Below are 13681 nucleotides of genomic sequence, written 5' to 3'. Positions count from 1 at the left end.
GTTTGCACTATTATATTACTGTCATTTTTATGAGTAACTGAATTTTTGATTTTTCTCTGCACAAAAGAATAGCTTTGGTTGATATTTTCATTTGCATCTGGGTTGTAATAGATGTATATTTTATTTCATTTTTTCATTGTTGCCACCATTATTATCACTAGAGCTAGGTGTCTGTACAAAGAATCCACAACTCCCAGTGGCCATTACTTTTCTCTTTTTAAAAAAATATGTTGATAATGCACATGGCTTGAAGCGCAAGGACTGGCACAAGGATCTGGGATCGAGCCCCCAGCTCCCCACCTGTAGGGGGGTCGCTTCACAAGAGGTGAAGCAGGTCTGCAGGTGTCTATCATTCTCTCCCCATCTCTGTCTTCCCCTCCTCTCTCAATTTCTCTCTGTCTTATCCAACAAGGACAGCAGGAAGAACAACAATAACAACAATAACAACGATAAACAACAAGGGTAACAAAAGGGAAAAAATAGCCTACAGGAGCAATGGATTCGTTGTGCAGACACCAAGCCCCAGCAATAATACTGGAGTCAAATATACATACACACACACATATCAGAGAAAAATTGAGAGGGGAGGAGGGTCTACAGAGGGAGGGAAAGAGAGAGTCACCTGCAGTTTTACTTCATCACTCAAGATGGGCACTAGAGTCCCGAACCCTGGTCCTTGCCCATGGTGATTTGTGTGCTCAACCCAGTGAGCCACTGCCCAGTCCTTGTATTATGAGAGATTTGAAATTTTTCTTATTTACTTATCAGCAGGATATACTATTTTCACTTCATCAAATACACTTTGACAATGAGGCATAATTTTTAGAATGGTTAAAGTATTCTTTGGAAGAAATAAACCTTAATTTTTAGATATATTACAAAAATTACAGTTCCAATACATAAAATATCTTTTAATCCTAGGTAGTTTTTAACAAGTTCTATTGTGATATTTGTATTGAATGATATTATTAATCTATTAGATTAACTTTTGCTTGTTGTACAGTTTATGTGGACAGATTTTATCATCTCTATATTTCTAATAACTTCAATTTTAGATAATTGTTTTTTATTTCAAATAAACCTTACTCATCTTTATACATTTTATTCTTATTCTATTGATTTTTTGAATATTTAGATTTCTAGTTTCCTTTAATGTCTAGCCTTTATTCCTTTGGTACTATGGTTAGCTCATAAAAAAGCTGTTGGAGCTTCCACTTCATTATCAGAGATATTTTAAAAATAGATTTATTTGTTCACTCAGAGAAGGATAGAAATAATAGAACACTACTCTGGTCAGATATTACCACATATTGAACCCAGACCCTTGGATTTGTAAAGAACTCTACCTATTCAGCCACTGCTTCATTCATACTTGACATAGTTTAATAAAGGAACAGATATATTTCTTAATGAGTAATTAAAAATAGGCAAAATTAAAATTCTACAACCTATTATATACATTTAATTGAATCTAGCTCTGTTATACCAAATATGATCATTAAATAATCAAATAGTACATATTTACATAATGGTCTAGTTCATTCTGTGGTGCTTGGTACCTTCTTGAGTTCTGAATATTAATATTAGTTGTTCAGTTTTGTTGTGCTTCTTCATGAATTTGCAAGCAGTTACTCTCGCCACCAATTTAAAATTAGAATTACTATTTAAGGAAAAATTTTAATTTAAATTTTTATTTATGAGAAATATGAGAAGGGTGAGAGAGGGAAAGAAGACCAGAGCATTGTTTTGACTCAAGCAGTGCTGGGGATTGATCTAGCAAATTTTGTTTGAGTTTTACACTTATTTCCTTTACCAACACTGAGACCAAAATAGTTCTTGATATAGTTCTAGTTGTCTTCTCTACCTATTGCTCTCACTTTTTTCATTTTAGTTTTCGGAAGCATAACAATTGAAAGTTAGTTTCAGCTCTTGTGACAGGGTCACATTCTTCGTCTACGTCCCAGTTTATAGGCTTTTGTTTTAAGGAACAGGGTGTCTTTCAAACCCCATATATTTCTTTCTCTGTGGTTATAAAAAATGTTTTAAAAAACCAGTGCTACTGTAAAATGTTTCATTTTAGAGAATTTCTGCTGATATATCTGAAAAGCAGACTCCTAAGTCAACTGATTGGCTGTTCCCTAAATTTTATGGGACCTATCTTCTGCCCTCTGGTGTGCATGTGTCCTAAAAAGTCACTGGTCTTCTAGTATTCTCTTACTCTGTCCTATCTATCTATCTATCTATCTATCTATCTATCTATCTATCTATCTATCTACCTATCTATCTATCTATCTATCTATCAATCATGTCTATCTATCTATCTATATATCTATCTATCAATCTATATCTAGATGTGTGTGTGTATGTGTGTGTGTGTTCAATGTAATGAATCACTGAGGTTGTGTGAGATGGTCAGCTTGTTTCCCATCATGTGCATTTATCCATGCTTATGTGTATATATGTATGCATATCTCAATATATTCCTGAGGCAAACTGTAAACAAATATTTTCCACACATAAATATAAACCATTTCTGATTCCTTTTTCTCAGAAACAAGATAGAAAATATGTGTTCATCAAACCAATGGCCACATAAAAATGTGCTATGGCCTTATTAGTTGGTTCCAGCAATCATAAGTCATTTGCCACAGAAATTGCCATCAAGGCTCCTCTTTCATCTAGCCTGTAGTAATTTGCAGTTATTGCCCAAAAATCATCTGGCATAGAAAAAATAAGCTGCTGAATTAAACAGACATGTAACATGGAAACATCTCTTCCCTCTCACACTCACTCTCAGGATATAATACTGTGTTTGACAAATTCTCTTGACCAAGATTTCAAGAGTTTCTCACCTTCCCAATTATTACAGCTATTACTTCACAAACCAGAGACCCAGTGTGGATATTATTTCAACTGTTGAGTATAATAGGCTTAATTATACACTTGGAGACTGGGGGAAATAATCAGTAACTGGGTCTCTGATCTCAGTGAGACTGCTGTGAGTCAGGCTCCATTTTTTTACCTCATCCCTGTAGGCATCCAGGATGCATCTTTAGGTATTGATATCGATGAAAAATTTCTCCCCAGTGTCCTTAAAATATATGATCATTCCTCTTTCCCAATGTACAGTGATCTGGAAAAATGGCTATAGTTTCTTTTGGAAAAGGACAAGGGAGAACTTTAAAGTATTTATGAGGTTGTTGAATGGTCCTTCTTCCTAGACACCTGGCTGTTTCTTTAATCCATAGAACCAGATCTGGAAGGTGACTCATACCAGAAAGTGAGCAAAGTATTGTGCCTTTTTTAAAGTATTATTTCTATCTTCATTTTATTTTAAGTTATTTTATTTTTCTTATATTTCACAGGGCAGAGAGTCATTGAGAGGACAGAAAGATAGAGGACAAAGAGAGACACCTGTAGCTCGGCTTCAATGTTCCTGAAGTTTTCCACCTATAGATGGGGGTTGGGGAATTGAAGCCAGGTCCTGGCACATGGTGATATGTAGACTCAACCAAGTGCACCGCTACCCTGAGTCAGTACTATGTCTCTTAAGAGGGAGCGCTACCCTCTGCCTCCTGGATTTATTTATCTTTCCTGAACATAGTTCTCTATGAGACTCCTGTATTTTTATTGAAATCTCACTATCTCATTATTCTGAACCATATGACTTACCTTAGTCAGAATGAATCTACTTATCCTCTGAGCTCCCATAAAACTATGCTGATTACAATGCCTAATATTAAGTACACTCACTTTTCTTTGTTTTAGTACATATAGAGCAGAAATTAACTTTTACTTAAATAAATCATATGAATAAATCATATTAATTTATATAACTTTTTCATCTGTAAACCTATATGCTTAAATAAAAATATTTTTAATGCACATAATATATGTGAATAAATATTCTATACAGATAAAGTACATTGAAAAACATATACAGAAATAAAGAGAATCGAAAGACATATATATTCCATATGTTGAGTTTGTATTCCTTTGGTTCTAATGATTAGGGTTTTAACTAGTCAAATGCTAAAAAGTTACTCAATTACTGCTTGTTACAGATAATCTGTGGTAAAAGCCTTGTGGTAGATGAAATGACTCTCAGCACATTGAAAGAAGAAGGCTACAAAGCTATTTTCATTGGAATAGGTGAGTAACTTTTAAATATTCTCTTCTTACTTACAGCTAGAAATTTAACTACCTGCAGACATTTTCATAATAGAGACAGGTTGTATTTTGAAAACAGATAAAAATGAACATGCCAGTTATGTGTTGATTTTTATAGCTCATTGTGTGGCCTTATCTCACTACCTATAAACTTTACCAAGAGTCTGTATCTTCTTATTCACTCACCACCATCATGAACATCTCTAGGAAAATGTTTCAACTTATTCTATAGGAGATCAGAATTTGAACTTGGACATATTAAGATTCTTTAGTTTTCTGTTTATATTTTAATTGGCTAAATTTATTGTTTCCTTATTCATTTTTTCAAACTGCCTAAAGTTTACTCACGTTGAATTTTAAAGACATTTAATCATGGTTCTTAAAGTTATGCGGGTAATGTATAGATGATAAGGTACTTTATTTGTCGTGTGATTCCATATTTTCCTAAATGCTCAGTTGCATTTTCTAACATTTTCTTCTGCTTACTGTTTATTGTGAGAGCCAGTAGAACAGTTGATTAAATTATTTTTTGTCTCATGAACTCTGTACTCATTTACTCAGATACTCATGCTGTAAGCCATTACAGTATACTAAGAGAATTAAGTTTATTCTCAAGTATTTTAGTTTGTTTGTCTGTACTGTATTTTACAATGTTTGAATACAGATATCTAAATTTTAAGTATATACAGATATTAAAAATAGTCTTTAAATGATCATACAGTGAATAACTTTGCTAAGGGATTGTCATTTTTAACTTATAGACTGAATTTGAAATCATTAGTAATACTTCATCATCTACTGAATTTTCTTATAAAGATGCCATGTATTTTATTAGATAGTTTCTGCCAAGTTTTATACCATTACTGTCATTTTGTTATTAACAAGGATCATTGTCAAAAGGAATTAACATAAATTTCAAGTCCTCTAGTTTCTGAATGTTTGTATTGAAACTTCTTTCTTTTCGAAACTTAAGTGCCTTTGTTGTCATTATTTCTCTTTACTATCTTCCTTTAAATACAAACTGAAGAGAGATAAATGTACATTAGGTTCAATTTTATTGATAAAAGGCAAAATAACTGACAATTTTAGTTTTTAACCTCTCATTAGTATAATCATAATATCAGAATAAGGCATCTATGTTTCAATTATACTCTATTAATACCAAAATTTTTGTATCAGTAAGTTATTGTTATTCTCAGTAAGTACATATTCAAAAAGGCTTCATTTAGCTCATCTGGATAGTTTTGCTTTGCCATGAGTATGGCACATGTTCCAGCACATACTCTTACATCAGGAGGTATGTGTTCATTTCTCTTTCTTACCTGAAAAAAGTTGATCTGGAGCTATGAAGTCCTGGCCATGACAAAAGTATAATAATAATACTTTCAATAATAGGTGGAAAATTCAGCCAGTTAATAGGTCTGAAATATTGCTGATATTCTCAAGTAGCTCTTTGAAATTCATTATCTTATTTTTCCTTTCTAGTGAGTAGTAAAAAATGTTTTCCATTACTGGAGTAATATATATATGTTTAAGAAAGGATAAATTACCAAAACCATAGGATAGGAGGGGTACAACTCCACACAATTCCCACCACCCAATCTCCATATCCCATCCCCTCCCCTGATAGCTTTCCCATTCTCTATCCCTCTGGGAGCATGGACCCAGGGTCTTTGTGGGTTGCAGAAGGTAGAAGGTCTGGCTTCTGTAATTGCTTCCCCGCTGAACATGGATGTTAACTGGTCAGTCCATACTCCCAGTCTGCCTCTCTCTTTCCCTAGTAGGGTGGGTCTCTGGGGAAGCGAAGCTCCAGGACACATTGGTGGGGTCTTCAGTCCAGGGAAGCCTGGCCGGCATCCTGATGACATCTGGAACCTGGTGACTGAAAAGAGAGTTAACATACGAAGCCAAACAAATTGTTGAGCAATCATGGACCCAAAGGTTGGAATAGTGGAGAGGAAGTGTTAGGGGGGTACTCACTGCAAACTCTAGTGTACTTTTGCTTTCAGGTATATATTTTGCAGTAGTTTATGGATACGTGTGAACATATGCTCTCTCTCACAGAAACTGGTGTATATCTAGGTTTTGGGACTTTGTTAGAAAGTGAACCACCTGGAATGGAATTAGAGTATACTATGAAAGGAAAGGTCTCACTCGAGTAATGAAGCTGAAGGGTTGTCACTCCACACATGAAGTCTCTGGACACAGTCTGACGTGAAGCATGTTGAGGTGGCGATTGTTGTGTTGATTAGGTTGCGATCGACAGATGCAACATTATTTGATATGGATTGGGAGAGGCATATGGGAAAGTGGGCCCTATCCAAATGTTCCAGGACTAGGGGAAGTAGAGGCTCTATAGTGGAGATGTGAGGTTCCTGCTGTCTTAGGGTTCCAAAAGACAATCGATAGTTAATGTTATCATCACATTATTTGGTAATTGGGTTAACTTTGAAAAGTCATTTGGTTAGGGTTTGCTGTACAGTATCCAGTATGTTGTATATAGCTGTGCTATTGGTTGCTTCTGATCTACTTGGTCTAGGCTTTTGAGAGAGTCTGCATATCAAATACACAGACTATGTATTAAAAAGACTAAGTCTCTGTTTTAAAAAACTTTGAAACATACAATTAATTTTCCCCCTCTCATATTAATTAACTAATGATTTATATGACTACATTTTACTAGGAGTGTACATAAACACCATTCCCACCACCAAAAGACTGTGTCCCATCCCTCCCACCCACTCCCACCCCCCACTGGCCCAGGAAGCTGCATGTCTACCCCTCACCACAGGGTTTTTACTTTGGTGCCCTACTTACAATTTGGTCAGGTCCTGCTTTTAGTTTCCCTTTCAGATCTTCTAAGTCAGCTTCTGTTGATGAGTGGGATCATCCCATACTCATCTTTATCTTTCTGACTTAGCTCACTTAACATAATTCCTTCTAGCTCTGTCCAAGATGGGTCAGAGAAGGTAGGTTCATTGTTCTTGATAGCTGCATAGTATTCCATTGTGTATATATACCACAGCTTTCTCAGCCACTCATCTGTTGTTGGGCACCTGGGTTGCTTCCAGGTTTTAGCTATTATGATTTGTGCTGCTATGAACATAGGAGCACACACCTCTTTTTGGTTGGGTGTTATTGAGTCCTTGGGATATAACCCCAGGAGAGGAATTACTGGATCATATGGAAGGTCCATGTCTAGCCTTGTGAAATTTAATGCAATACCCATGAAAGTTTCACCAAGCTTCTTTAAGAGAATAGAACAAACACTGCAATCATTTATCTGGAACCTGAAAACACCTAGAATTGCCAAAACCATCTTGAGGAAAAGAAACAGAAATGGAGGCATCACACTCCCAGATCTTAAACTATATTATAAAGTCATCATCATCAAAACAGCATGGTACTGGAACAGAAATAGGCACACAGACCAGTGGAACAGAATTGAAAGCCCAGAAATGAATCCCCACCCCTATGAACATCTAGTGTTTGATAAGGGGGCCCAAAGCATTAAATGGAGGAAGGAGGCTCTGTTCAATAAATGGTGCTGGGAAAACTGGGTTGTAACATGCAGAAGAATGAAATTGAACCACTTTATCTCACCAAAAACAAAAATCAACTCCAAATGGATCAAAGACCTGGATGTCAGACCAGAAACAATCAAATACTTAGAGGAAAACATTGGTAAAACACTTTCCCATCTACACCTCAAGGACATCTTTGATGAATCAAACCCAATTGCAAGAAAGACTAAAGCAGAAACAAACCAATGGGACTACATCAAATTGAAAAGCTTCTGCACATCCAAAGAAACTATTAAACAAACAAAGAGACCCCTCACAGAATAGGAGAAGATCTTCACATGCCATACATCAGACAAGAAACTAATCACCAAAATATATAAAGAGCTCAGCAAACTTAGCACCAAAAAAGCAAATGACCCCATATAAAAATGGGCAGAGGACATGAACAAAATGTTCACCTCAGGAGAGATCCAAAAGGCTAACAAACACATGAAAAGCTGCTCTAGGTCACTGATTGTCAGAGAAATACAAATTAAGACAACACTAAGATACCACCTCACTCCTGTAAGAATGGCATACATCAAAAAGGACAGCAGCAACAAATGCTAGAGAGGCTGTGGGGACAGAGGAACCCTTTTGCATTGCTGGTGGGAATTTAAATTGGTACAGCCTCTGTGGAGAGCAGTCTGGAGTAATATATTTTAATGCAATTTAATCTATCTCTGAATTTAGTTTACAAAGAATCTCTGTGTTGAAGAGATAGGGGCCAAATAAATAACCAATATGTTGAAATATTTCTAAGTTAATTGTGTATGAAGCATATTACATTAAAATTTTTGAAGAATCAAGTGTTTTTATCACTCTGATTGGTTTAAGCCATATCTTTTATCAGCAAGAGTCAATAATTTTTCAGGTTTTCTTTCTTCACTTTATTCCATTAAGTCCTTTTACATATGTTATTTGATAATTCTGCATTCAATCACAATACTCCATTTAACTCTCGCTGAGGTGGTGTGAATACAGCTTTTAAAATATGAGCCCTTTCATATTTATGTTGCTGTGCATTTCCATGCTGAGAAGTGAATCTTTTGACATTTTGGTTTAGTGATGTGTAGAATGCAGCAACATTCTGTTTCAGTATTTTGTGTGAAAAATGTACAAGAAAGTTTCATCCTGTCAAGAAAAAAAAAAAAAACCAGCTTATGTCTTTGGAAGACAAGTAGCCTTATCCTCCAGGAAATGTTTATTTGACACTCTTGATTGCTGTTTTGGGACTGCATGACCTTTCTATTCCCATATAACTGAATGTTACTTGGATAACTTCATGTCCTTACAAACTTTCTTTATTATCCAAGCTTCTATATTGTAGTTTAAGCTCACTTATTTAGTTTATCAAACTTTTTCTGTTAATTTGAAGGGGTAAATTTGGAAATAGGAATTTTATATTATTTAGAGAGTAGATCTTGCCTCCTTATGAAAGTAAAATAATAATCAAGGCCTGGAAACAGCTTCACTGGTGAAATGTAGGACTTACATGTCAGAGTTTTAGTTTTAATCCCTGTGCTGTACGTATCTCACTGGTGTGATTTTTTTCTCTCTCGTTTGCTCTTATGAAAACTTCTTTCACATAAAATAAAAACCATAAAAAATTCCTTTATTTTTTTCTAATTTGTTAGTGATTTACAAGATTATATATAATAGAGGAATAGTTCAACACCGTTCCCACCACTAAATTTTTGTGCTCATATTATTTATTTATTTATTTATTTATTTATTTATTTTAATGTATGCAGCTTTACTTTATTTTTATTTTTATTTTATTATTATTTTTTTTTATTTAAGAAAGGATTAATTAACAAAACCATAGGGTAGGAAGGGTACAACTCCTAAAGGGTAATTGCTGGGGCTCACTGCTGGCACTACAGATTCACTGTTCCTGGTGGCCATTTTACCCATTTTTTAAAGTGGATAGTACAGAGAGAAAAAATGAGAGGAATGGGGGAGACAGAAAGGAAGAGAGAAGGAGACACCACCAGACCAGCTTCATCACTTGTGAAGTGACCCTTGCAGGTGGGAATCCAGGGGCTAGAACCCGGATCTTTGTATGGGTCCTTGTACTTCATATTATGTGCACTTAACCTGGTGCGCCACTGCCAGACCCCATAAGTTCTTTCTGTGGTTATATTTGAGAAATAGGCTTAAGAACAACTGTAGATACGCAAGGAGTTGAACTCTTACTCTTTGCTTCAAAGGTGTCCATCCTCCCCCCCTTAAAATGTTTTTGTTGTCGGGCTGTAGCGCAGCGGGTTAAGCGCAGGTGGCGCAAAGCACAAGGACCGGCATAAGGATCCCGGTTCGAACCCCGGCTCCCCACCTGCAGGGGAGTCGCTTCACAGGCGGTGAAGCAGGTCTGCAAGTGTCTATCTTTCTCTCCTCCTCTCTGTCTTCCCCTCCTCTCTCCATTTCTCTCTGTCCTATCCAACAACGACAACAACAATAATAACTACAACAATAAAACAACAAGGGCAACAAAATGTTTTTGTTGTAATTGTTCATTTACCTTTTTCATTCTCATAAAATATACTGTTCCTTCAAAGTTAAAGCATACGTGAGAGAGAAAGAGATCTAGTTAGATTAAATAGTAGTACTTTATTCTTTTAACAAATTATTTTCCTGAACTCTGTTTCAATATTTGAAGGAGGCAAGGAATTATAGTTGGAAGAGAAATATAATCCAATATTACGTAGTCACAATAGGCGCAAAGGAATAGGGACTATAGGAGGATGCTGTACAGGTAAGAAACCACTGTTTCCCTGCTTTCTAATTTACTTGAGATAGCATAAAGTTCCCCCTCCCCACCCTCTATTGCCACCCAGATTATTGCTGGGGCTTTGTGCATGGACAATGAATCCACCACTCCTGAGTACCATTTCCCTGCCCTTACTTTTCTTTTTTTTTTTCTATTTTAATTGATAGGACAGAGATAAATTAAGAGGAGGTATGGAGGGAAAAAGAGAGGAAGAGAGAGAGAGAAGAGAGAGAAGAGAGAGAGAGACACCTTCAGACCCACTTCACTACTCTTGAAGAATCCCCTGTAGATGTGGAGTGGGAGCTCAAATGTGTGTTTGAGCATCATAACAGATATGTTCAACCCAGTGTACCACCATCTGCCCCCAAAGATTTCTTCTAAATTCACTTCTTACTGTCACTAGTCTCCCCCTTTAATGCAACTGGATATTTCCATGGCTTCTTTACCAAGTCTTCTTTCTTGACCATTGATATCCATATAATGTAAGAGGTGGTTTTTCTATCTTTAGATACTGTTCATGGCCTAGCTGCAGTTTACATCACTTTCACCTAGTTCCCTTCATTCTTCCTTGAATAACTCCTCTACCCTAAGGATCGAGACAAAATAAGAAATATACTTCAAGTAAGTATTTGAAGTTCCTTTGGTATTTGGTCAAAATTTATGATTTCTGTCACTTAGCCATTACATAGCATGTTTCGGTATTTTTGATTTTTTTAAGGAGACACAGCCAGAGAGAGAGAGAGAGAGAGAGAGAGAGAAGGAGAGAGGGAAGGAGACCACAGCACTAAAGCTTCCTTCAATTCGGTGGGGACTGGAGTCAAACTGGGTTACAAACATGGCAAAACAGCATATTATCCAACTGTGCTATTTCATGTGTCCGTACTGTTTTTGCTTGATCACATCTTGATATTGTTACTTCATCTTTGTTTTGTTTTTGTTATTGCTGAGCTTCATTACATAAAGCTGACATTGTCAGTTCAAAAAAAGCAACAAAGACAGAGAAACAAGAAAGATGCCACAGTACCAAGCTTCTTCCAGTGCAGGGGGTGGGGGGCAGTCTTGAGTGGGGTTTGCACTTGTGACACTACCCACATGAGCTTTTTAACTGCTTTAGATTTGTGGTCTAACCTTATCATTAGAATAACTTATGTTTCTTTTTCACATATTCAGGAAGTTAATTTTGTTTATAATTTTCTATTTACTGCCTTTACTTGCTAACCTGGACAACCAGAATCATTAGCTCATTTCCTTTTATAGATGATTTAATTATAACATTGATTTCATTTATTATAATTGATAGGTTGTATGTTTATTTCTGGTACTAAATATTAAACCCTTACAGGTTAATAATTTTATATAATTCATTGATAGACATTTAATATTTATTAAAGTACTTGACATATAATAAGAACTCAAATTAATTTAATAACTAATTTTAATGTAACTGGTTTGACTATTTGACCTAATAAAGTTGCTGGGTTTTAAAAAGATGGTGGCAGTTTGGATGGTACAATGACAAAGTTTAATTGCAGAGAGAAATATGTATTATATTATATTGCTATAAAGTTGGTTATATTCTGTCAGTAGAATGAATGGACATGATGACATTAATGGTAGTGATATTAGTGCGAGCAGCTGAAATAAATAAAATATTTCATTCCCAATTCTGAATGTTATCTAATCTACTAGCTCTTACAATGATATTGAGGAGTGTGTATTCTTTATTTATAAAAAAGAAACATTGACAAAACCATAGGATAAGAGGGGTATAACTCTACACAATTCCCACCACCAGATGTCCATATCCCATCCCCTCTCCTGATAGCTTTCCTATACTTTATCCCTCTTGGAGTATGGACCCAAGGTCAGAGCTGGGTGTATTATTTAACTGCATTAAAAAAGATTATAAAAAGGAAACACTGACAAAACCATAGGATAAGAGGAGTACAACTCCACACAGTTTTCACCACCAGAACTCTGTATCTCATCCCCTCCCCTGATAGCTTTCCTATTCTTTATCCCTCTGGGAGTATGGACCCAAGGTCATTATGGGGTACAGAAGGTGGAAGGTCTGGCTTCTGTAATTGCTTCCCCGCTGAACATGGGCATTGGCAGGTTTATCCATACTCCCAGCCTGTCTGTCTCTGTCTCTGTCTCTGTCTGTCTCTGTCTCTCTCATAGTGGGGTAGGGCTCTGGTTTAGTGGGGCTCCAGAACACATTAGTGGGGTCATCTGCCCAGGGAAGTCCAGTTGGCATCATGTTAGCATCTGAAACCTGGTGGCCAAGTAATGAGGTTTAGGGGTTGATATTCCATGCCTGACATCTCTGGACACAGTTTGAAGTGAAGCATGCCGTGGTGATACGCATTACATTGTTTAAATTAGGATCAGTAGATGCAGTATCAGTTGGTATGAATTGAGAGAAGCATGCAGGAGAGTGAGCCCCACTCTAGAGGTTCCAGGACTGAGAGAAATATGGGCTTTATAGAGGAAGCAAAAGGTTCCTGCTGTCTTAGGGTTTAAGAAGGCAGGCAATAGTTATTGCTATAACCAAATTATTTGGCAATTGGGTTAACTTTAGAAATCCCATTGTAAGGATCTGCTGTATCATACGTGACCTCACCCTAATTTATGTCCTTTGACATTATTTATATATAGCTGTGTCTTATAAAGTAACGCCACCGGTTGCTTCTGTGCTCCCTGGTCTAAGCTTTTAGAAAAGTCAACATTTTAAAGAACAAATCATTATTAGAAATGTATTAACAATTTGAGACCATGTTAGAATTCATTCTGGTTACACGTTTCAAGTCTTAAGTGCTTAGATTGAAGGAACATATACTCAGCCTATGGTCTGTGCATTAAAAGACGAGATATTCAGTCCCCCCCCCCCGATATTAATTAAATAGTGATTTATGAGACTACTAGTTCATCAGAGTGATTTAACTGCATTTTATGATTAAGAAATTAATATTAACAAAATTTAATGAGAACTTATAGTGGCAGAATACTGAGCAGTGTATAAAGAAGGTAGGGATTTAAAAATGAAAATCTTCATAATAAAACACAAACTATTACAAACATGGTATCTGAAATAAACTAAATAGCTTATGACATCTGGTCTTTGAATCGTTCAAAGTAAGGATCTAATACATGTGACCTCATATTAAGTAATAAGTAC

The 13681-nt window shown here is 36.0% G+C and overlaps 1 protein-coding gene across 1 annotated transcript in view; it reads left to right on the top strand.

Moving 5' to 3' along the window:
* The window catches only part of DPYD (dihydropyrimidine dehydrogenase), a 944675-nt gene that overhangs the window by 270369 nt on the left and 660625 nt on the right, over positions 1-13681 (top strand). The window contains exon 8 of the mRNA XM_016189943.2: positions 4065-4152. Within this exon, the coding sequence (XP_016045429.1) occupies positions 4065-4152 (88 nt within the window). The remainder of the gene's footprint in view (positions 1-4064; positions 4153-13681) is intronic.

The sequence above is a fragment of the Erinaceus europaeus genome, chromosome 11 (genome assembly GCF_950295315.1).
Source record: "Erinaceus europaeus chromosome 11, mEriEur2.1, whole genome shotgun sequence".
Taxonomy (NCBI): Eukaryota; Metazoa; Chordata; class Mammalia; order Eulipotyphla; family Erinaceidae; genus Erinaceus; species Erinaceus europaeus.
Note: the sequence above shows the minus strand (reverse complement) of the source record. Positions and strands in the feature narration are given on the sequence as shown.